Source organism: Dromiciops gliroides, chromosome 2 (assembly GCF_019393635.1).
Source record: "Dromiciops gliroides isolate mDroGli1 chromosome 2, mDroGli1.pri, whole genome shotgun sequence".
Classification (NCBI taxonomy): Eukaryota; Metazoa; Chordata; class Mammalia; order Microbiotheria; family Microbiotheriidae; genus Dromiciops; species Dromiciops gliroides.
The window spans coordinates 86,968,883-86,991,522 of NC_057862.1; the positions used below are offsets into that span (position 1 = coordinate 86,968,883).

The 22,640-nt window shown below is 38.1% G+C and overlaps 1 protein-coding gene across 2 annotated transcripts; it reads right to left on the minus strand.

Annotated features, from left to right (window-relative positions):
- Window positions 1–3: 3 nt before the first annotated feature.
- CUZD1 (CUB and zona pellucida like domains 1) lies at window positions 4–16,819 on the minus strand. Of its 2 annotated transcripts, XM_043986673.1 has the most exons (9): window positions 16,735–16,816; window positions 16,004–16,139; window positions 12,702–12,916; window positions 11,490–11,640; window positions 9,738–9,955; window positions 8,368–8,540; window positions 6,365–6,750; window positions 2,602–2,870; window positions 4–313 (listed from the first exon to the last, which is right to left on the minus strand). In XM_043986673.1, the coding sequence occupies exons 1-9, from the start codon at window positions 16,814–16,816 to the stop codon at window positions 141–143; spliced, it is 1,803 nt and encodes a 600-aa protein (XP_043842608.1). In that variant the 3' UTR covers window positions 4–140. The 2 variants fall into 2 exon arrangements, with proteins under 2 accessions (XP_043842608.1, XP_043842609.1); XM_043986674.1 differs by lacking the exon at window positions 12,702–12,916 and having other exon boundaries at window positions 16,735–16,819.
- Window positions 16,820–22,640: the final 5,821 nt, after the last annotated feature.

Genomic DNA, 22,640 nt, shown 5'->3' on the forward strand with positions numbered 1-22,640 from the left:
ATATTGTAGGGATTTTTTGGTTTTATTAGGTTCCCTTCAGATTTATTTTTGAACTTCCCAGTATTAACCATCCAACGCTAAAACAACATGTTATTAGGTGTTTTGGCGAAACGTTTCTCACTTGGTCCTGGATACTTCTGTCAGTAGCTCTGTAGCTTCTGGTATTGGCATTCTCTTCCACGAGTTCTGTACTGTCTCACTAGCATTGCTGCCACGATCACCACATTCAGAGCCAGTACCATAAAGGAAAGATATAAACTGCTGAAAGGCCAAGCCTGTTGACTTTCTTCTACATGGACTTGATTCTGAAATTCTTTCGTTAGAAAAAAAAGACATCAGATCCAGAAAAAGAAAAAGGTTTTTTTTGGCATAGTAAATTACTCAGCAGAGTTAGACTTTTTCCAGCAAGGGTGATAGCATATAAATGTTAGATTCGTACATGTGCATGCATGTATACATACATAGTATATATACACACATTTATATACATATATGAGTATATGTGTATGGATATGTGTATATACACATATCCATACATATAGGGCAGTTAGGTGGTGCCATGGTGCAAAGAGTGTCAGGCCTGAAGTCAGGAAGACTGAGTTCAAACCAATCTCAGACACTTACTATCTGTGTAACCCTAGGCAAGTCACTTAACCTCCGTTTCCTCGTCTATAAAAATGAGGTAAGAGAAGGAAATGATAGACCATTCCAGTATCTTTGCTAAGAAAACCCCAAGTAGGGTCACGAAGAGTTGGACATGGCTGAAAATGACTGAACAACAATATCCACACATATATCCATATATAGTTACATAAATACACACACACACACACACACACACACATATATATATATATATATATATATATATATATATATATGATAACTTAATGGCAACTATTGTAAACGGGAAGAAGAGTGGGCAAATTTGAAAATTAGCTTTCTCTTCATACTTCAAATGTATTGAATGAAATTTTTTCATATGGAATTCATTGAACTTTTTGTTTTGGTGAGGCAATTGGGGTTAAGTGACTTGCCCAGGGTCACATAGCTAGCAAGTGTTAAGTGTCTGAGGCTGGATTTGAACTCAAGTCCTGAATCCAGGGCCAGTGCTCTATCCATTGTGCCACCTAGCTGCCCCTTCATTGAACTTTGAATACAGATGTGAAATTGGACTCATGGAATTCAAGCATAATTTTGAAATGAAAACAGTGCTAGTTAATGGTAATTAAATGATTTGATGTAGGAAGTCAATTTTATAAGCATCTAGTTTATTAGCTTTCTTTGAAATGCAAACAGGATAATTTCTATACCTAATTTTAATTTCAAATTAATATCAAACAACTTTGCAATCATGTGATTTAAATATTTCCAGTGAATATGTCCTCCGTCTCCCCCCCCCCCCCCCCCCGCTTTGTGGGGCAATGAGGTTGGATTTGAACTCAGGTCCTCCTGAATCCAGGGCCAGTGCTTTATCCACTGCGCCACCTAGCTGCCCCCCAGTGAATATGTTCTTAACATATTCTATGGTGTATGTTTATTTTTTTAATTTTTTATTATTTTTTTAAAAGTGAAGCAATTGAGGTTAAGTGACTTGCCCAGGGTCACACAGCTAGTAAGTGTTAAGTGTCTGAGGCCAGGTTTGATCTCAGGTACTCCTGACTCCAGGGCCAATGCTCTATCCACTGTGCCACCCAGCTGCCCCTTATGGTATATGTTTAAAAATTTGACTAGATAAGAAGAAATTGATGGCCAGCTGAGATCGTGAACTTTGACACATGGCATTCATAATTTAGATTATTTGACACTATTTACAAAGGATTTTTACATGCATTATATCATTTGGTTCTTGGAACACTTCTCAAAGGTAGGTAGAACATGGATTGCTCTCCTCATTTTACAGATGAGGTAACTGATGTTAAAACAGCTTAAAGTGTCAGAGTTAGGATTGGCCTTCTCCAAGTTTTGTGTACTTTTTACTATGGTGACATGCCAAGTTCATTTCTTTCAAGATTACTTTTCCCTAGACTTTTAATGATAAAACATAGTTTTATCTTCAAAGATAGTTTGTTTTTCCTTTTAAAAAAAATGCTCAAGCCACACATTTTCAAGGCCTTACAGATTCTGATTCCTAAGCAGTTTGGAACAGAATATGAAATTGGCCCTAAGACAATACTTAGTCAAAGCCTTTAAAAATTTTTTTTGGTCTGGTAGAAACTGTTAGAATTTATGTTCCACCAGAAGAGCCTTCAAGGACCTAGGCATACCTCTACTCCTTGGGAAGGTAGCAGAATGGCATTTTAGTGGAAGATTCAAATATGCAATTGAAATACTACAAATTTAATTAAAATCATATGGACATTGTGATGGAATGTTTAAAACATTTTGATATCTTTGTTAGTAATTAGCAAATAGAAAAAAATAGTTAAAAAATTTCTTAACATTTTGAAAATAAAACCATTGATAACTCATTTAGGTCTTGGTCAAAATATTTCTCTCTAAAACCTTTAAGCTTGAAATTTACATGCTGTAAGAGTGACAGTACTTGAATATTTTCTTCTCCCTTTTGATTCCCTACTTCATAAATAGCATGTTGCTTACCTGAATTGCTACTTGCAATATTGTCTGTCTTCAAACGAATAGGACCTATGACTGATTCTGTCTTCCATTTATATGAAGAAATAGATCGTTTTCTTCTAGAGACACAACCTTGATTACATCGAGATTCTGGGTCATTACTTTCACAAATCAAAACTTTACATTGGAGATAAACAGATCCAAGCCTTCTCAAGAACTTAAAAGCACTGAATTGAAATCTTCCATAGTGCCCGGATGGGGGATAGGTCTTACAAGTATCATCTTTACTACATCTGTAACAGAATTTATAGAGAAGTTAAAATACGATTTTAACTCAAATATTGGTTACAGATCACAATTTTCTCATTGGCCTAGTTCCCAACCTTTCCTCAATTCCCAAGTAAAACAAGATTTGGGAATGTAGAATTAAACAGAGAATAAGTAGTTCACATTAACTAGCTATTTGTCAGAATGCCAATATGATAAACCAAAGTCATGAGTTCAGTGAAGGTCCTTTTCAGCTTTGGAGTTTTATGAACTCAGAGAAGATCGGCTACCCCTGTACTTAGATCTTTTCCCTTGTGTACTGCTAGTCAAAAAAGAGGAATGAACAAGAACGTAGAAGGTTCAGTGTGAAATTATTGCCACTTTTAGGGGGGAAAGCACTTCATCCTGCAATGACAATGGTATTTTAATTATGTCTGTGATCTCATTGCTTCTGTGTTCTTTCCCTTTTTCAGATAGCTTGAAAATTTGACCTTCAGTGGCTTAAAACCATTACCTTCAACTCAGACCTGTTATATGCTTAGCACAAAATTATGCACATAATAGGCACTTAATAAATGCTTCTTGAACTGACTCTGGGTTCATTTGATCTATTTCATTTGCTTTCTATGCATTCCCTGCTGTTTTTTATTTCCTCATGCAGTGCATTTGGGAATGTACCAATAAGAGTTTGATGGAGTGGCTCAATTGTTTGGTTTGGGGGTTTATTTTATTTTATTTTTGGTGAGGCAAGTGGGGTTAAGTGACTTGCCCAGGATCACACAGCTAGTAAGTGTCAAGTGTCTAAGGCTGGATTTGAACTCAGGTCCTCCTGACTCCAGGGCCAGTGCTCTATCCACTGCGCCACCTAGCTGCCCCAGCTCAATTGTTTTTGATGGGAAAATGATTTGCTAAAAAAAATTTTTTCTCTACCCTCATTTTATTCCTAAATGGAATGACTGCTTAGTTGGATCTCTCACCAAGTTTACTTTAAACTAGTTTTTTTTTTCTGTGTTGTTTGTCATTTTATGAGTCAAAATACCACTTGTGCTCTTCATCATCTTCTGAAAATTTTTATAGGCCAGTTGACACTAAACTGGTGCTATCTTTGGCTGCCACATCTTTGCTTGATAAGAAGATCAAATGTTTGTTGGTCAAGGAGGCTTCTAGGCTCTTTGAGATTCCTTGTTGTGGTGACTGATTTACATCAGCTTCTTTTGGAAATGGTCGAAGCCTGCCAATGTCCTTTCCTCCACCAATTTCCCACTTAGGGAGCATCAACAGCTTGCTTAAATAGATGTGAGCAGTTTTAACTGGATACTTTAAAGAATTTTTATTCTAGTTTTATTATTTTGTTCTTTGTTCTAACAAGTTGGAGGTCTGACAGTATTCAAAAAAACTTATTTGGGAATAACGTCCATATCATTCATGACTTCCTATCTGTTAAAATGGAATCGGTTTCATTTTGTAATACATTATTTGGCACTTGCTATGTCCAGCACCTTCCAATTTTCTCAAGGAGCATACCAACAAGATACAAGTATGAGGCATCTGTATTATGTATAATCCTTTGACTTTTTTTCCTTACTCTCAAACTATATTTTTCAACATTTTTTGCCATTCTCCTCTATGATTTCTTTTGCATTTGCATTTAGGAGCAGCTAGGTGGCTCAGTGAATAGAGCACTGGCCTTGAAGTTGGGAGGCCCTGAGTTCAAATCTAACCTAAGATACTAGCTATGTGACCCTGGGCAAGTCACTTAACCCAAATTGCCTTAAACATCCGGGGCCATCTCCAGTCATCCTGATGTATGTCTTGCCACTGTACCCAGATGGTTCTGGAGGACATCACCCTGATGTCATGGTCCCCTTTGGGAACAAAGAACAAACAACTTTTGTATTTAAGTTGACAAGTAGCAAAGTACATGTTGATGTAATTTGGAAGGTTCTATTGAGTTCTTTGTAGTCCTCAACTTCCTCATAGTCTACAACAGATGTTGATAACCAACCTGAATTTTTTTTTTTGGGTGAGGCAAGTGGAGTTAAGTGACTTGCCCAGGGTCACACAGCCAGTAAATGTCAAATGCCTGAGGCCGGATTTGAACTCAGGAACTCCTGAATCCTGGGTCAGTGCTCTATCCACTGTGTCACCTAGCTGCCCCTCAATTTAAGGTGATCTCTTTGTGAATATCAGCACTACAATATCAGATGATGACATATCCCATAAAATGATGCTTCTTGCCCCCTTTAAAGATGTATGAGAAAACCAACTTTGTCATCTCCTTTATCTTCCTCTTAGAAGAACCTATGGGCCATCCTTCCATATAGCTGTATCTTCCTTTTGTCTATTGGTTTCATTTGTAGATTGACACGATTCATTTTCTTAAGTAATATGACCTCGTGTTGGTCATTTGATAGAATCTTTCATTTAGAAAATCCACAAATAAGTTTATTAAAAATGCCTGCCACCTCTTTCTCCCACTCAGTCATTGTCACTGCACAAGTGGCTAGCTACGTAGGACAGAAAGTTATTTTAGTTTTTTTGATCAAAGAATTCATCACTGGGTAGTCAGCCTACTGATTATATTCTTCATATTTAAATAGACTTGTTCCTAGAATGCAGACTAAATATGTTAGTAATGCCATATTTGAAGCCACCAGTGTGGTGAAACCTGCCAGACTTTTCATTCCATTGGCATTGCCTTTGAGAACCCAGGGTCATCTCGTCTCAGTGAAGCCCTAGAGTGGTACTTTGTGGAGATATGTTAATAGTATAATATTTTGAAAGGATAGGCTGTTTTCAGAAATTGACCAAAGAGTTTAGACTAATTACTGAGTTTATAGTGAACATACACAGTTTAGAAGAGAAGCTAAAGTTAAACTAGCATAAAACAATACTAAGAACAAATCTATTTCTACCAGCAAAGATCCTGTGTAGAGATCCCCAAACTTTAAAGAATAGAGGATCCAAATGGAATTATTTTATCTTGAGTGACCCCTTAGATAATGTTAACTGTTATATAAAATGAATTAAAAATCATAAATTTCACATTTTTAACAACAAAATAATTTTGATCAAAATAATTTCCTATTCAATTTTTTTAACCTTTCAGGTTCAAATCAAGGAGTTGTATTTTAAGCTTTATTTTTGTTAATATGCAATAATGATTTATTAAATGTTTTTAGTACATATGAAAAATGCTCATCTTGGGCATTCTATTTTTTTAGTATTTATTTTTTATTACTTTGTTGTTGCAAAATTATAAGGATCAAGCTCGACCCAAAAGTAAAGAGATGAGAAGGTATACTTTGCAGTGTGGAACACTGAATTTTTTTTTTTAAATGTTGTAGTTGGCTGATTGGCTTTGCTGAGTTTTTTTCCTATTTTAAAAAAATTCCCATTGGGTAGCTTTCTGAGAACAGGAGAGAAAGGACACTGGGAAATATATATAATTTTAAAATATGCCACTAAATTCTAAGAAAATAACAATGCTCTTGCTAAATATGATTGTATAAGTACATACCCACTTGTGATTAGGTCATACGTCGGTGGGGCCAAGTCAGATGTGGGAGATGCTGTACAGGTATCAAGGAATACTACTAGATTCGGATCTGACACATGAAGACTGACTTGAACAAAGAGTGTTTGGTTCAAATCCACATAGTATGGTGAGCTGAGTAAAGGATTGTTGAAGGATTCTGACTCATAAAAAGCCATACTTATATTAAATTTCCCCACAGCACTCATACTTTTAATTATGTCATCTTCTGTTATATACATTATTTCTGCAGTAGAATTGTTTTCCATCTCACATTTCAAAATAAATTGGACATGTTTCTGACGAGTGATCACCGCAGAAGAGTTAGTAACAGTGATGGTGTTTGTGTAAGTAATGGTGTGATCTTTGACCTGTAGGACCAGATGCAAGTAACATTTTATGTAACAATTGCATCACTAATCCAGAAGCACAAAAAATGTCTGAAAATAGACAAAACCCTCATTTAAAAACTAACAGAGAAACCTTGGATTAAAAATTCTACTTAAGTACAAAGTACAATACAAATCAAATATTTTTGCATCTGAAAATACTGGGGCAATGCGAAAGAATAATGGCAAAGAATTAAATAGGTTAAATAATGAACATTACTCAATTTTCTTCAGTGGACATAACTATATTGCCAATTTGATCAATGAATACTGGATAGCGTGTTTATTACACACAGTGAACAAAGAAATACTGCCTGAGTAATCCACTAGTAAGTAACCCTCACGGATTCTTCTAGTCCCATATGTTTATTGTCTGTGTCACATAAACGCTGACAGCACAAAAGCTACCATTGTTTCTAGTACCAATTAACTTGATTCTTATTTTTACAGTCTCTGTAACATCATTCTTCCTTTTCGGCCTGGTGAGGATTTTAGTTGTTTTATTTTTGTTTTGTTTTTCTCCCTAGTATGGTGAGAGCTCATGTCATGCTACAGGCCAGGAAATTTGAAGAACTCCAGACCTGGTGGATAGGAGTGGCTGGATTGGAAATCTGAACACATTTCTAAATTCAGATGCTGGTCATGTTACCTTGGCCAAGAAACTTTAATAATACTATTTATATTTGTGTATTATTTTACATTCTGTAGAGCCTTCTCAAGTCCATTACCCTATCTGACCTTATGGCCACACGAGGTAGATTTGGCAGATGCAAATGAAGAAACTGATTCAGACAAGTTACTTGGTGATGGTGCTGTAAATATTAAGTATCAGAGCCAGAACTTGAACCCATAACTACTGACTCCAAGTCTAGCATTCTTTCCGTGGCATCACACTGAGTTAAAAAATGGCTAGCTCTGTGATCCAGGATAAGTCATTCAATTTTGGTTTGCCTCAAGGTTCCCCAACTCTAAAATGGGGAGAATAACATACCTCCCCAGGGTTGTTGTGAGGATCATGTGCCCAGCACACAGTAGGTGCTTAATAAATGCTTGCTTCCTTTCTCCCTCCTTCTTTATATACATTTACAGTGTAAGCACCACATCCTTCACAAAGCCTTGCCCAACCGAGTTAATGCTCTTTCCTTGATATTATTTTGCACATACTTCATTTTGACTTATCTCTCTATGTACTCTTTCAGGCAAAAGTAAGCTCTTTGAGATTAGGGACTGTTTCATTTTTGTCTTTGTAACTCCAATACCTAATAGTGCCTGAATGAATAGGACAACATCTTTATCATTTTATAATTATGGCTGAAAGATCAATGACAGTATGGTAGAAGGTGCTTTGAACTTTTCTGAGCAGATGTATCCTACATTTAGAAGATTGCTAATATAATATCACATGTATAAATTCTCATTAGACTATTAAACTTTGTATCCTTTGATGTTTAAACATCATTGGTTTATTTTTTAAGCATAGTTATTAAACTTTACGGAATGATAATAAAGTATCATCCTTCAATTCTTCAATTACCTTGATGATGCATGCATCACTTTGGGGATCACTTACATTCAGTACACGTCATTGTCACAGTTTACCTGTTTAGTTGTACCACATTTATTCAGAGGGATAGAAAATTCCAAAACATTTGATATTCTTGGTTTGCAGAGTGGATCATTCAGTTGTAAATTATTCTCATCATAGTGAAGCGACTGCAGATAGGATTTGCTTATGATAGCTGTCATTTGGTCAGAAGAGCAACTCAAGGATGCTACCAATGAAAAGAGGACACAGTTATGCTTTATGCAAGTTGGGGCCTGCTGGTTTTCATAAAGCTCTGTCAGAAAGAAATATCTGTCCAAGTGAACTGCTGAAAGGCATTTTGCCTCAGATTGTGAATATGAGAGAGAGAGCATAAAGTTACCAGCATTCTCTCTGTGCTTAAGAACTTGAGGTTATACATTAGAATATGTGAGGCTAATATTTATAATTGTAAACTTCCAGATGGTCTACTTTTAAGCCATAAAGAAATACTGACGTATTTTAAGACCTTGGCTTTAGGACACATATGGGTTATGTTAGAAATGTCTTTATATATTTGATGTTTCAAAATTTATTAATTACAGAATACTGCTTATTCCAAAATAATTAACAATCAGTTCCCAGACTAGAGACTGCTTATTGATATTCAATTCAATTTGGATTATGAGTTACTAAAAATAGGGCACAGGGGCAGCTAGGTGGCACAGTAGATAAAGCACCAGCCCTGGATTTGGGAGGACCTGAATTCAAATCCAACATCAGACACTTGACACTAGCTGTGTGACCCTGGGCAAGTCACTTAACCCTCATTGCCCCAGCCAAAAAAAAAAAAAAAAAAGAAAAGAAAAGAAGAAGAGAAAAGAAAAAGAAAGGAAAAATATAGGGCACAACTCTGAAGGAATCTAGTTCGATCAGGAAGTGGGGAGTATCTTGTTTTCACTCTATTCCATTTACTTCTCCCACTGCTGAAGGATAGAAAATATTGATTTGTAGGAAGATGGCTAAAGAGACAAATTTGATCCCCAGACTTTAGGGTTCTTAACCTGGGATCTGTAAGTTTTAAAAAATATATATTTTGACAACTATTTCAGTGTAATTGGTTCCTTTTGTAATCCTATGTATCTAATTTTATGCAATTAAAAACATCATTCTGAGAAAGGGCCCATAGATTTGACCAGATTGCCAAAGGAATCCATGACACTAAAGAACACCTTCTTCTGAGCTTGAAATGAAGCCTTGTATCTCTGGTGTGATAACAGTGGAAAATTATAAGCCATTAAGGATAGAACATATTTGATTCTAGAATGTAAAGACAGGAACCATTCATTGTTGGTCTTTGTTTCTACCACAATGCCAAGTATATTGCAAAATATGTATTATGTACTTATTATTAAAAACCAAGAAGAGAACATGGACTCTGACTTACTACTGTTGACCTCTTTTTCATAAACTGGAGTATAGGAAGCAGAGAAGCCTCGGTAGGAATTGGCATAATCCGTAGAGAGTACAACTGTCAGAGTGTTTGAAGAAGATTGAAAGGTCGGTGTGATCCGACCGCACACTTGTCCAAGTAAGCCAGAATTTGTGGAGGGACCATCATAAACAGCAACAAAATCAAATCTGCAGTTGTCATCTATTTCTAAGCTAGAGAATCAGAGAAATGTGATGAATAGATTTTCAGGGTGTAAACTGCAATTATAGATCCCACAATCTCAACAACCACAAAGCTCAAATGATTAGAATGTTTCTTCAATGGGTATTGATTTTCCAAAACTAAATGATAGTAATGTACACTTACACAAACACTTTCTAGATTACAAAGTACTTACCTATAACAACGCTGTAGAGTTAGAGATACAAATGTTATCATCATTTCACAAATGAGGACACTTATGATTTAGAAAGATGAAGGGGACTTGCTCTGTAGGTACACAGCTTCTAGGTTTCAAAGCCAGGAGCTAGATTAGTCTTGCTGCTTGCTAATGATGATGCCTTGTGAATTTTTAACAATAGACTCATAGGCTCACAGGATTATAACATAACTATAGATATTTATTGAGCATTGGAGATCACGACCCCTTCATTTTACAGGTGACAAAATTGAAGCCCATAGAAGTTAAATGAATTTACCCAAGGTCACACAGGTCATACTTCCTCTTACTAATGAGGAGGAAGATTGAATTCAAATTCAGATCCTCTGACTCCATATGTTTGTGTGTGTATGTTGTTGTTTTGTCCTTAGTTCTTGAAGAGGACCAGTGACATCACAAGGGTAACATTTTGATTTGTGTGTGAATTGGATTTAAGTAAGGCGTTGCTGCACAAAGCCATAAGCCTTACTCCTCCAGAGTGACTGGAATCCAGTGGCAAGACAAGAGTCAAGACGACCAGCCCAGCTCTAGTAGTGGTATTGCTGGACCAAAGGTTATGCACAGTTTTATAGCCCTGTGGGCATAGTTCCAAATTGCCCTCCAGAATGGTTGGATTGGTTCACTACTAACAGTTCATTAGTGTCCCAATTATTCTACATCCCTTCCAAAATTTGCCATTTTCCTTTTCTGTCATATTAGCCGATCTAGTAAGTGTAAAGTGGTACCTGAGAGTTGTTTTAATTTGCCTTTCTCCAATAAGTAGTGATTTAGAGCACTTTTTTCACATGACTATTGATAGCTTGGGCAGCTAACAAAGCACACTGGATAGAGTGCCAGGCCTGGAGTCAGGAAGACCTGAGTTCAAATTTGGCTTCACACTAGATGTGTGACCCTGGGCAAAGTGCTTAATCCTGTTTGCTTCAGTTTCTTCATCTGTAAAGTGAGCTGGAGAAGGAAATGGCAAACCATTCAAGTATTTTTGCCAAGAAAATACCAAATGGGATCACAGAGTTGGACACAACTGAACAGCAACATTTTATACACACACACACACACACACACACACACACATACATATATATATATAATATGATTTTCAAATCTATATCTATATTGTGTATATGATATATGGATATTGTATCAGTTTTCATTATATTCCAATTCCTTGAAAATAGACAATCCTGTTACCAGATCATTGAATTAACCTGAGTATCTCATTTGCTACCTCTTTCTACAGAAGAAACTAGGATTTACTGTGCTTTGTCTAACTACAGTGATATGTAAGTTAAGCAGGGTATAATACTTACAAAATCTCTTTGAAGTTTAGATTTATTTTGTAGCCCTTCTCCACTTGTATGTACCACACACAATAAGCAAACTCTGGGTGTGGCCTTGGGTAATTGGGACTGGTAAAGGAGCCCCCAAAAGAATCAAGGTAGCCTCCACAATTATCGATTCCTGAAACAACAAATTAAAGGACTAAATCTATAAATTTAGATGCAAGCAAGGTCAGTTACTTTGTTAAATATTAACCAGGTTTAATACTGGGGCACCTTGATTTGCATGAAGTTAGATTATACAAGAATTATTCCTTTCCTCTCTACAGAGAGATGAAGTGATTTGGCCATGGCCCCACCATTAGTTTCATCTTGAAGTTGTCCAGTTCCCTTGTATCCCAGTGGGTTATGAGAAAGAAAACCTGATTTGTTTTAGGCCCCTGCATGCAAGCTTTAATTTTACAGTATCAATAACAGTTTGCATTAGATAGCACAAACACTTAATATGGGTGATAACATTTGAAATCACAAAAGTCCTGTGTCTTTATCCTTTTACAAATGTGGAAACTGCCCTGTTAAAGGCAAAGAGCCTTGTCCAAGGTCAAATCTCCAGTAAATGACACAGCCACCTCTTAAACATGACTACAAAGATACAGAAAGTCTTTCCCTCAGACAGCACTGCCTCAGCTACTTGACAGTAGCAATTGCAAAGGAGCAAAAACTCAACATTGAACCCAGTATTATAGGGAAGGGGAAATCATTTACTCAGGGCTCTCTACCTCTATTCCTTTCGTCTTCTCAATTACTTGGTATTTTGTTTGTATAGGACTTGTATTTGAGTGGCAGTGTGGTATAGCAGGGAGTCAGCCTCAGAATTAGGAAGACTTGTATGCAAGGCCAGCCAGCCCCTGACACAACCCTGATACTGCCCCCTGAATGCATGTGCACATACACATGTCCCTATACATATATGTAATACCCACATACATATATACACATATGTATATTTATAAATGCATATATATGAATGATTATAAATCGAGGGTAATCATTTTGTTGTTGTTTATAACCCCAATGCCTAGTATAGTGCCCAATATAATGTTTGAAAATACAGGTTTGTTGCATTGAAGCCATATTTGAGGACTCCCTAGCTTGAAACTTTGGATCATTGTGCTCAGAGTTTTATTGAACTTTACAGGTATATTTCTTTAAATTTCTCTCATTAGATTAGTGCTAACTTACTCCTTTCTGAGGAAAAGTAGTAATAGAAAACAAAGGCACTTCTTTGAATTATTGAAGAGCTGGTGGAGATCTGAAATGTGAGGCTGTTAGATGATGATTCAAATACTGGGACATAGTCGACTTTGCTGCAGACTTTCCCAAGAAGAGGCATATCAGTGGTTGCACCATCGTAAACTTTAATGTTTTCAACTTCACAACTTGAACTTGGGTCAAGCCTGTGGGCAAAAACCACTTGTGAAATGATTGTTATTTCCTGCATCTGCTCTTTCCCTGATCTTATATCCTATATAGTCACCCAAGCAATATTCATAGGACTCAGCTCTGATACTGCCACTTTCTTATCCCAAACCTTCCATGGTTCACCCATTGACTGTTGGGGGCTAATCCCTAAGCGGGGCATGTGAGGCCTGTCACAGTCTGGTGACTTTTTCTTGTATTACTCCCCCTCACATACTCTGTGCTACTGTCAAGCTGGGTTACTCACCAAACTGTCCTTTGCCCTTTTGTGTCCTCATGTCTTTGCTCATATTAGTCCCTCAACCCAGAAAACCTTTTCCCCTCCCTCTATTTGTTGAAATCTAACCTGTGCTATACAGCCTAATTGAGGCATCTGCTATTACAAAAAGACTCCCTTGATCTGCCAAGACAGAAGAACTCCCTCCCTCCTAAGTTCTTTCAGAGTCCTTTTTAAAAACTTCTCCTGTGTACACATATTTTGATTGGTACTACAATTATCTGTCTATATGTCTTATCTCTCCTAAGTACATTGTAAACTCTTGACTAGAGGGACCAGTATTGTATTTATCTTAGCATTGAAGGACCTAAAGTTTGAAGGGATCTTAGAGAACATCTAAATCAACTGCTTTATTTTGCTAGTGAAAAAACTGAGGCCCAGAGAGTTTTTGCTTTTTTGTTTTTTTTTGTTTTTTTTTGTGAGGCAGTTGGGGTTAAGTGACTTGCCCAGGGTCACACAGCTGGTAAGTGTTAAGTGTCCGAGGTCGGATTTGAACTCAGGTACTCCTGACTCCAGGGCCAGTGCTCTATCCACTGCGCCATCTAGCTGCTCCAAGGCCCAGAGAGTTTTAAGAAACTTGTTCAACATCATGTAGGGAATAAGAAGCAGAGGTGGAATAGAGCCCAGAATCAATTGATCAATCAATCAATAAACATTTATTAAACATTTGCTATGTGCCAGTCACTATGCTAAGCACTGGGGATACAAAAAGAGGCAAAAAAGTTCCTGTCCTCAAGAAGCTTACCATCTATTTGGGGAGGCAACAGACAAACAAATATGCAAAGTGAGCTATACCTAGGATAAATAGGAAATAACAGAGGGAAGGCCCTAGATTAAAGAGAGCTTGGGGAAGGCTTCCTGTAAAGGTGAGATTTTAGTTGGGACTTCAGGAAAGTCAGGGAGGTCAGTAGTTAGAGTGGAGGAAAATGTCCCAGGCATTGTGGACAGCCTGAGAGAATGCCCAGAGCCAAGGGATGGAGTGTCTTGTTCATGAAGCAGCCACGAGGTCAGTGTCACTGGATCAAAGGGTATGTGTTGGGGAGTAAGGTGTAAGAAGTTTGGAAAGGTAGGAGAGGCTAAGTTATGAAGAGCCAAACAGCATTTTGTGTTTGATCCTAGGGGTGATAAGGAGCCCCTGGAGTTTACTGAGTGGGGGGTAGAACACTGAGGGATTCCTATGATTAAAGAGCATGATCTAAGCTGAAAGAGAATCCAACAAAGAGACATGGAAGGAACCATCAGATCAATAAGGAGAAGCAGGAAAAAATGGTGTCCCAAAGATGGAGAGAAAAGAGAGTGTCAAGGAGAGAGTGATCAGTAGTGTCAAAGACTGCAAAGATTGAGAAGAATGATGTCTGAGAAAAAGCCATTGGATTTGGCAACTAAGAGATCATTAATAACTTTGGATGGAGCAGTTTGTTTGTTTTTTGCAGGGCAATGGGGGTTAAGTGACTTGCCCAGGGTCACACAGCTAGTAAGTGTCAACTGTCTGAGGCCGGATTTGAACTCAGGTACTCCTGACTCCAGGGTCGGTGCTTTATCCACTACACCACCTAGCTGCCCCAGAGCAGTTTTGATGTAATGGTAAGTCCAGAAGCTGGAATATAAGGAGTTAAGAGAGTGGGAGGAGACAAAGTGCAGGCACCTATTGTCAATATATGCTTGCTGAATTTTCAATGAAATGAAATAATTTTCCAGTGAATTTAGAATTTTAGAACAGATGTCCACAGAAACTCATATATATGCATATATGTTTAATGATTTTACCTGATTGCTTAAGCAATTTAAGTCTCAACTTCAGCTTTCTTGTTTTTTAGATTTTATTTTTTCCCAATTACATGTAAAAACAATTTTTAACATTTAAAAAAATGAGTTCCAAATTCTCTCCCTCTCTCCTCTACCGTCCCTGAAGACAATAAGCAATATGAGATAGGTTATACACGTGCAGTCTTGTAAAACACAAACTTCAGCTTTTTAAACTGTTTTTTTGGTTACATTCTAATCTTGTCTCTAACTTGGCATTTCATGTCCTTTACAACCCCAATTTACTTTTCCAGACTTATTTCATATCACTTCCCTTCCTGTATTTTATGTTCCATCCAAATCAGTTTATTTTTGTCTCCCCTAAGTCAGCAATATATCTCCTGCCTATAAGACTTTGCATAGATTGTTTTCTCTGCCTAGGAATATACTCCCTATCTTTGTTTCTTGGAATTCATAGTCTTCTTCAAGGTAGACTAGCTCAGATGCCATTTTGAACAGGTAGCTTTTCTTATCCCCTTAGCTTTTAGAACTCTCTCTCTTCTCAAATTGCACCCCCGCACATACACACTTACTGTTTGAATGTTAGAATTTAGGGATTGTTTCCATTTTTGTCTTTGTATCTCTAGCACCAAGCAACATGATTTGCACATAACTAGTGCTTAATAAATATCTGTTCTATTGGGATTGTCCTTCTTGCCATCTTGTTTAGTGTAATGTATTCAAATGGAAGGTGAAGAGCTTGTAGCACCAATGATCCTACTTTGTCAATTTCCTATGGAAATCAACACATTTAATGTTATTCTTGCTCTCTCTCCCCACCCCCTTTCTCCAGTGCAAAGGGGGCACATAGCCTCCCCTATTACACATTATATTTTGGTAAACATTTATATAGCACTTTATGTTTGTAAAGAGCTTAACATTCCTTATTTCATTTAAGTCTCACAAGAACCCTGAGAGTTAGGTACAACAGATATTATTCCCCTGCCCCCCATACAGATGAAGAAATTGAGGCTTAGTGACTTACTGAAAGTGGGAAAAGATGAGTCTGAGAGTTTCATTTTCTGGTCTTTGTATTGTCCAGGTGCAGCTTTCATTGGCATTGGGGTTCAGGATCAGAGCCTTTTGGATCTCTCTTAGGTGGCCACCACAGCTCGATTTGCCTGATTGGGACAAAACTTTCAGAACTCAGGTAGCCTACTGAAGTGAACAATATTTAGAGTCATTCCCTGCTGCCCATTTCCTAACACAATGAAGAATGAACTATATACAAGCACATTTTTAAAAATGCCCATTGATAAAACCCAAAGTGATAGAGGGACTGGTGCCATCTAGAAATTAATCTCCAACTCCCAGCATTTATATGTTGAAAATACATAAGATCTTTCCATATGTTAAAGGGGAAGAAGGGGGTGGCAAACACACCCTACCGCTGAAAGCCAAGTATTTATAATGAAAAAGGCTTCTAGTTATGTTGTTGGCCAGATCATCTTGCAGTTGACAAGGGGCTAACCCTGCTTGTGCTTTTGTTTTTTCAAAGAAAGGTGTGAGCCTCTGAAGCCTCAGTCCTAGAGTTTTGGAATCACAGCAAGGCAGAGCCGGGAAGACCTCAGAGCCCATTCTCTTCATTTTCACAGATGAGAGAACCTGAGGGTCAGAGCGGTTTAGCCCCCATAGGCCTCCTGTGTGTGTGTGTGTGTTTGTGTGTGTGTGCACACGTGTGCATGTGTGTGTATGTGTGTGTGTGTTTTTCCTTACCTTGAGGCTCCATCAAATTTGTTTCTGCCAGACATAACGAAATTAGAAGGGCTAAAGAAAGGAGCCTTCTGATTGTCTCCATTCTTATAAGTGGCGCATCTACCCTAGAGGCTCTCCTTTTTTATACTCAGTTTTGTAATTGTTTAATTATCTGAAGATTGGTAGCTTTGCTGTTTGAGATTGGTGGCTCTTGTCAATTTCTTGGCAAGGCAGGTAGTTGATACAAGTGTGAAAACAGCAGGTGTTTTCCACAGCTTGCTACTGAAATTGAGTTAGCTTTCCTAGTATATTTCCTTTCTGGAGACCAACATGTTCTTCTCACTTCATTTATCATTTCCAGGGTTAGAAGATATGCCACTGGTTTCACAATCAAAGCTACTGGGGGCAGCTAGGTGGCACAGTGGATAAAGCACCCACCCTGGATTCAGGAGGATCTGAGTTCAAATCCAAACTCAGACACTTGACACTTAACTAGCTGTGTGACCCTGGGCAAGTCACTTAACCCTCACTGCCCCACAAAAAAAAAAAAGAAAAAGAAAAAGACTCTCTAAGATTCATAATCAAAGCTACTATTTGGATCCTACACTGGATCAGAATTATATACATCGGCAGAATTATGCATTTGACTTTCCACCTCCAACCTCTGGTTGTCTTTTTTTTTTTTTTTTGTAATGATAATTCTTTCTCCCCTATCAATAATTCTCTAGCTCCAGTAAGCCAATAGGTATGAATACTCCTGTTTTTTCAAAAAGCTTATATCAATTCATATCTCCACTAACAATGTGATAGATAAAACATTTAAATGCTTACCATGTGCTAGACACTGCACTAACAAGACAAAAAAACTCCATTCATACCTTTAAGGAGCTTACAGTCTAATGAAGGAAAACTGTATATAAAAGGAAGCTGGAAGAGGGGAAGAGAGTGTATGCTCATGGCTTCATGATTTGAAGCTAGTCACTGGGAAGTGAGGTGGAGATCTGATTCTCATCAAGAATCATCTATCAAAGCCCAGGGTGGTAGTCTGTTTCTTCATATCCCTTCCAGAACTTAATTTTATCATTAAAAATAAAACCGGGGCGGGGGGGGCAGTTAGGAGGTGTAGTGGATAAAGCACCAGCCCTGTATTCAGGAGGACCCAAGTTCAAATCCGTATTCAGACATTTGACACTTAATAGCTGGGTGACCCTGGGCAAGTCACTTTTAACCCTCATTGCCTCAGAAAATGATAATAATAAAAAATAAAACTCACCAATCTTTGCCAAATTAATGGGGGTAAGGCGGCACTTCTGAGTTTAGAAAAATTATTTTTTCAGATTATAAGGCTGTTTGAATAAATTTTCAGATGGTTGTTGTATATTCATGTCTCCTGTTTTGAGAATTGCTCATTTCCTTTGACTACTTATCTACTGGGGAATAGATCTTACTTTTATAAATTGTTTACAATTCCTAATATATTTTGTATGATAAAGAAATACTTATGGCAAAGATTTTCCTCCTAAACTAGTGGGTCTTTTTCTTTTCCTTCTATATTTTATTGGTTTTTCATTTGTAAAAACTATATAATAGTATTTATATCATCTACCTGATATTTTTTCTCCTCTAAGAATTGCTATGGATATACCATTCTATTTTCTTTTCATCTTTTTATGATTTTTTTGTATTTAGGTAATTGATTCAATTGCATTTTTTATACATTGTTAAGAGATATAGAGCTAGTCATTTTTTTTTCTGCTCTATTGTTAATTTTTCCCAATAGTTTTTATTTAACAAAGTGTCTCTACCCCTGTATTCTGTAAGGACCTGGCAAGGAAGCATTTGTGAATTCAGAAAAAGATTGAAATATCAAGGTTTTTTCAGTGTGAAGTTAGGAATAAGGTCATACAGAGCTAAAACGGGAAAGAAAAAACAACCTGGCAAACCAAGGCCAAAAAGAGAAAAGGCAAAAAGGAGAAAAAGAAGGTAGAGTCTGCTGTGGCAGGGAAAGGAGTTATCAAGGGGAACCGTTCGTCCTAAAGACATCTTGGAACAGACAAATTGGGTGATGCTACAATTTGTACTCACCTGTTCAAGTCCTGAGGGAATTTCCATGAAAAGGTGTTCTCGTGGGGCAGCTAGGTGGCACAGTGGATAGAGCACTAATAATTAGTGATAGATATAAATGTAAATTAAGACAGACATCAAACCTCTGTCTGCATTTTAGGAATTTTCCTAACTGGGGCTTGGAGTGACTGTGACCTGGAGAAGAAAGAGTACACAGTAGGACATGGTGATTGACAGTGTCAAATACCGAAGAAAAGCCAAGGAAGATCAGGATTGAGGAGAAAGTCCATTTGGTTCAGAAAGTATGAGACCAATGGTAATTTTGGAATCAGTAGTTTCAGCTGGCTGATGAGGTCTAAAGTCAGATTGCAGGTGGTTTAGAAGAGAGTGAGTATAGGGGCAGCTAGGTGGTACAGTGGATAGAGCACCAGCCCTGGAGTCAGGAGTACCTGAGTTCAAATCTGGCCTCAAACACCTAACATTTACTAGTTGTGTGACCCTGGGCAAGTCACTTAACCCCAATTGCCTCACTTAAAAAAAAAAAGAAGGGGGAGTGTAGGGGAAATGGAGGCAGTGAGCATAAATGACTTTTTCAAGGAGAATGTAAGATGATAACTTGCAGAAATGGCATGATCAACTGAAGATTTTTAAGGACGAAATAGACAGACACTTTTGTTGGCAGCAGAGAAGGAACCAGTAGATAGGGAGAAATTGAAGATGAGAGGGAGTGGGAGTGATTGTGGGAGCAATTTGCTGGAGACTATAATGGGATGGGGAGCGGAACTGGCAAGTGACGGCCCAAGTCCTTAGACCTTGTGAAATATTCTTTGCTGCTACGTATCTACATGGAGTTTTTGTGAGCCTGCTTCCAGTAATGGATGTGATGGGGAGGTTCTTTTTCCTTGGGTCTCTCTAGGGACTGAAATAATAGAAGAGAGTGTATTCCCCATTTGGGAGCTTTTCCTACCTTGATTCTTGCTACAACTGAGTCTATAAGCCTTTTAAAAAACTAATTGATGTTAATTGATATTGAGGAGAGATCGATACTGGCTAGCTGATATTGGGGAGATACTAACTAGTGACTGATATTGGGGGGGAACACATTGGATGGGGGTTTATTGGTGACAGTACTAGAGAAATCAGCCCTTCCCTAAAGTGCTTCCCTAAAGTGCACCTGGCGCATGGTAGGTGTCATATCAATGCTTTTCTCTCACTCCCCCTTCCCTCAGGGTTACTTAAGGAGAGCAGTAACTAATTGTTCTCCAGGGACCCAACCTGCCAGTTTGAGTGAGGACTTGTGAGAGTGAGCATGAGAGAGTGCAGAAAAGGCTGTTAGTAAAATTTATTACCTAATAATGTTGAAAATAAACCCTAAAAAAATAAGGAAGTTGTTGTTCACTTGTGTCCAAATCCTTGTGACCCCATTTGGGATTTTCCTGGCAAAGATCCTGGAGTGGTTTGTCATTTCCTCCTCCACCTTGTTTTATAGATGAGGAAACTGAGGCAAACAGGATTAAGTGCCTTGCCCAGGGTCACATGCCTAGTAAATGTCTGAGGCCAGACTGAACTCACAAAGATGAGTCTTCCTGACTTTAGGCCTGCAGTTCTATTCCACTGCACCATCTTACTGCCAAAGAAGAGGGGTATTTTTTTCTTAATGTGGTAAAAAGCATTTATATGAAACCAAGTTGTTCCTTATATATAATGGAGAAACATTAGAAGCTTTCCCATTAAGAACAGGGTATGGGGGCAGCTAGGTGGCACTGTGGATAAAGCACAGGCCCTGGATTTAGGCGGACCTGAGTTCAAATCCGACCTCAGACACTTGACACTTAACTAGCTATGTGACCCTGGGCAAGTCACTTAACCCTTATTGCCCCACCAAAAAAAAAAAAAAAAAAAAAGAACAGGGTATAAAGCAAAACTATCCATTCTCATTATTAATGTTAGGCTTAGTTTTTAGAAGTGCTAGTATAAGGGATATTTCTGAATTCTAGGGCAGTAAAGATCATTCCTGGGAATGATGGCATGCTTTTTCTGGACTACTATAAGGCAATTGGGCAGTTTTATTCATTAGAAAGAACCCTAAACTACAAGTACCAGGGGGCTGTGAGTGGGAATGCAGCATACAGATATGTTCCAGCACAGTTTTGAGCAGCCATGATGGGGAAGCTAGGAAGAAAAGGGAGAAAATAGAGGAAGAAAAATGTGTGCTATGGGAATGAAGGACATAAAGCATTTCCCCTCAGGTGTTTCTAGCCTTTTTATTTTTATCCCTAGCACCTAGGACAGTGCATCATTCATAGTAGTGCTTAATACATGCTTACCAGGTTGGCTTGGATTAAATTTAATATGGGTTGTCTGGCCCATCTTGAATTGGGGATAGCCCTATTACAAGTGGGACCTCTTTACCACTATGTTATGCCCTGACAGGGAGGATGGAATTTGATAAGTTATATACATGAATTATATCCATGAATACTGTGTAGATTTCTTGGATGAGGTACCTAGAAAGAACACAAATGATCAAAGGATCATGAGTTAGGAAATTTATTGTTCATAGGTGTGCAAGTGTATGACTCCCCAGCTCTACATTTCCACAGGCATATGAATGGTGGCCTATGCATGCAGTGAGATGTGTCCTCTTATCAGGAGCCCAGACCTCTGGGTCTCTGCCCTTATATCTTATCAGGGCAGAGTCCTGATCAGAAACAGAGTCCCAGGTTGGTTGTTGATTCTCCTAATGCTATACGGGTAGATGGCCCAGGACTTGAACCCCCATCTTCATACTCTTTTCATTCTACTTTATTCCTTTAGTGATTAAAGAGAAAATTGAGAGCCCAGGCAACCAATGACTTAAAATTCTTGTCACCCAAACACTATGACTCTCACTCCCTATACATTCCAGGTATTGAAAGGAAGGATAAGTTGGCCCTTAGAGATTTAGGGATCAGTTTCCCTGACAAGCAAGGGAAAAGGAAGTTGATCAGGGTATGGATTTTGGTCAGACAAAAATAAGAAAAATCTCCCTTAGATACTCATTTGGAAGGGGGATCATGGAGGCCTAAGACTCATGGTCTCAGGCCCCATGACTCCTGGAGAACACAAAGCCCAGGAAGTTTAGGGCAGGAATTGGAAAAGCTAACTTTACCAGAAGGGTAGAACCAGCTGTTGTACCTAGGTAATTAATTTGCTTCAGGAAAACCAACCTGGATAGAGAATGATGGGTCAAGGGTAAGGGAGGACTTTCAGAAGCCAGAACCATTAAGTGGAAGAGGCTGAATAAAGTGACTGTTATTTCTGGGCCCTGTCTGCTTGGGGCAGCAGGATTAGGAGAGAAATCTTTTGAGGACAGATAAAATATAGGCTTTCTAACCCAAGAAGCAAAACCAGGATTTTGAAGGAAGAATATGGAATCACTGAGGCCAGATGTGAAGGAAGTGATTCCACAGTCCTTGTGGAATAGCCTGTTTTGGGGGAGTTGGAGTAAGAGAAGTAGGGCTTTTGGCCTGCTGGGAACATCTATCACCAGATCTAAGGTTAGGCAGTGAACGTGGAAAATAAATCCTATGAAGTGTTTTGTATGAATTCAAATTCGCCTTATTCAAAGTTTTATATATATATATATAAAATATGGTAATTTGTTCCATCCTAATGGAAACATGCACTTCAAATAATGGTACCACTTCATGAAATTCATTATTCGCTCTAATGGGAACCTAGCTATAAGTATAGTCATAGCTCACATTTGTGAGCCTTTTAAAATGCATCCCTCACAACAACCCAGCAAGGTGGGTAGCAATATATTATTATTATTCCCATTTTATAAAAGAGAAGATGAGCTCAGAGAGGTTAGGCACCTT

Coding starts and splice junctions, on each gene's coding strand:
- CUZD1 (XM_043986673.1), bottom strand. CDS start 16,816: ATGGAGACAATCAGAAGGCTCCTTTCTTTAGCCCTTCTAATTTCGTTA. Junction 12,917..16,003: donor CTCATCTTTTCCCACTTTCA/GTAAGTCACTAA, acceptor TTTTGCCCACAG/GCTTGACCCAAGTTCAAGTT. Junction 11,641..12,701: donor CTACTTTTCCTCAGAAAGGA/GTAAGTTAGCAC, acceptor TTGTTGTTTCAG/GAATCGATAATTGTGGAGGC.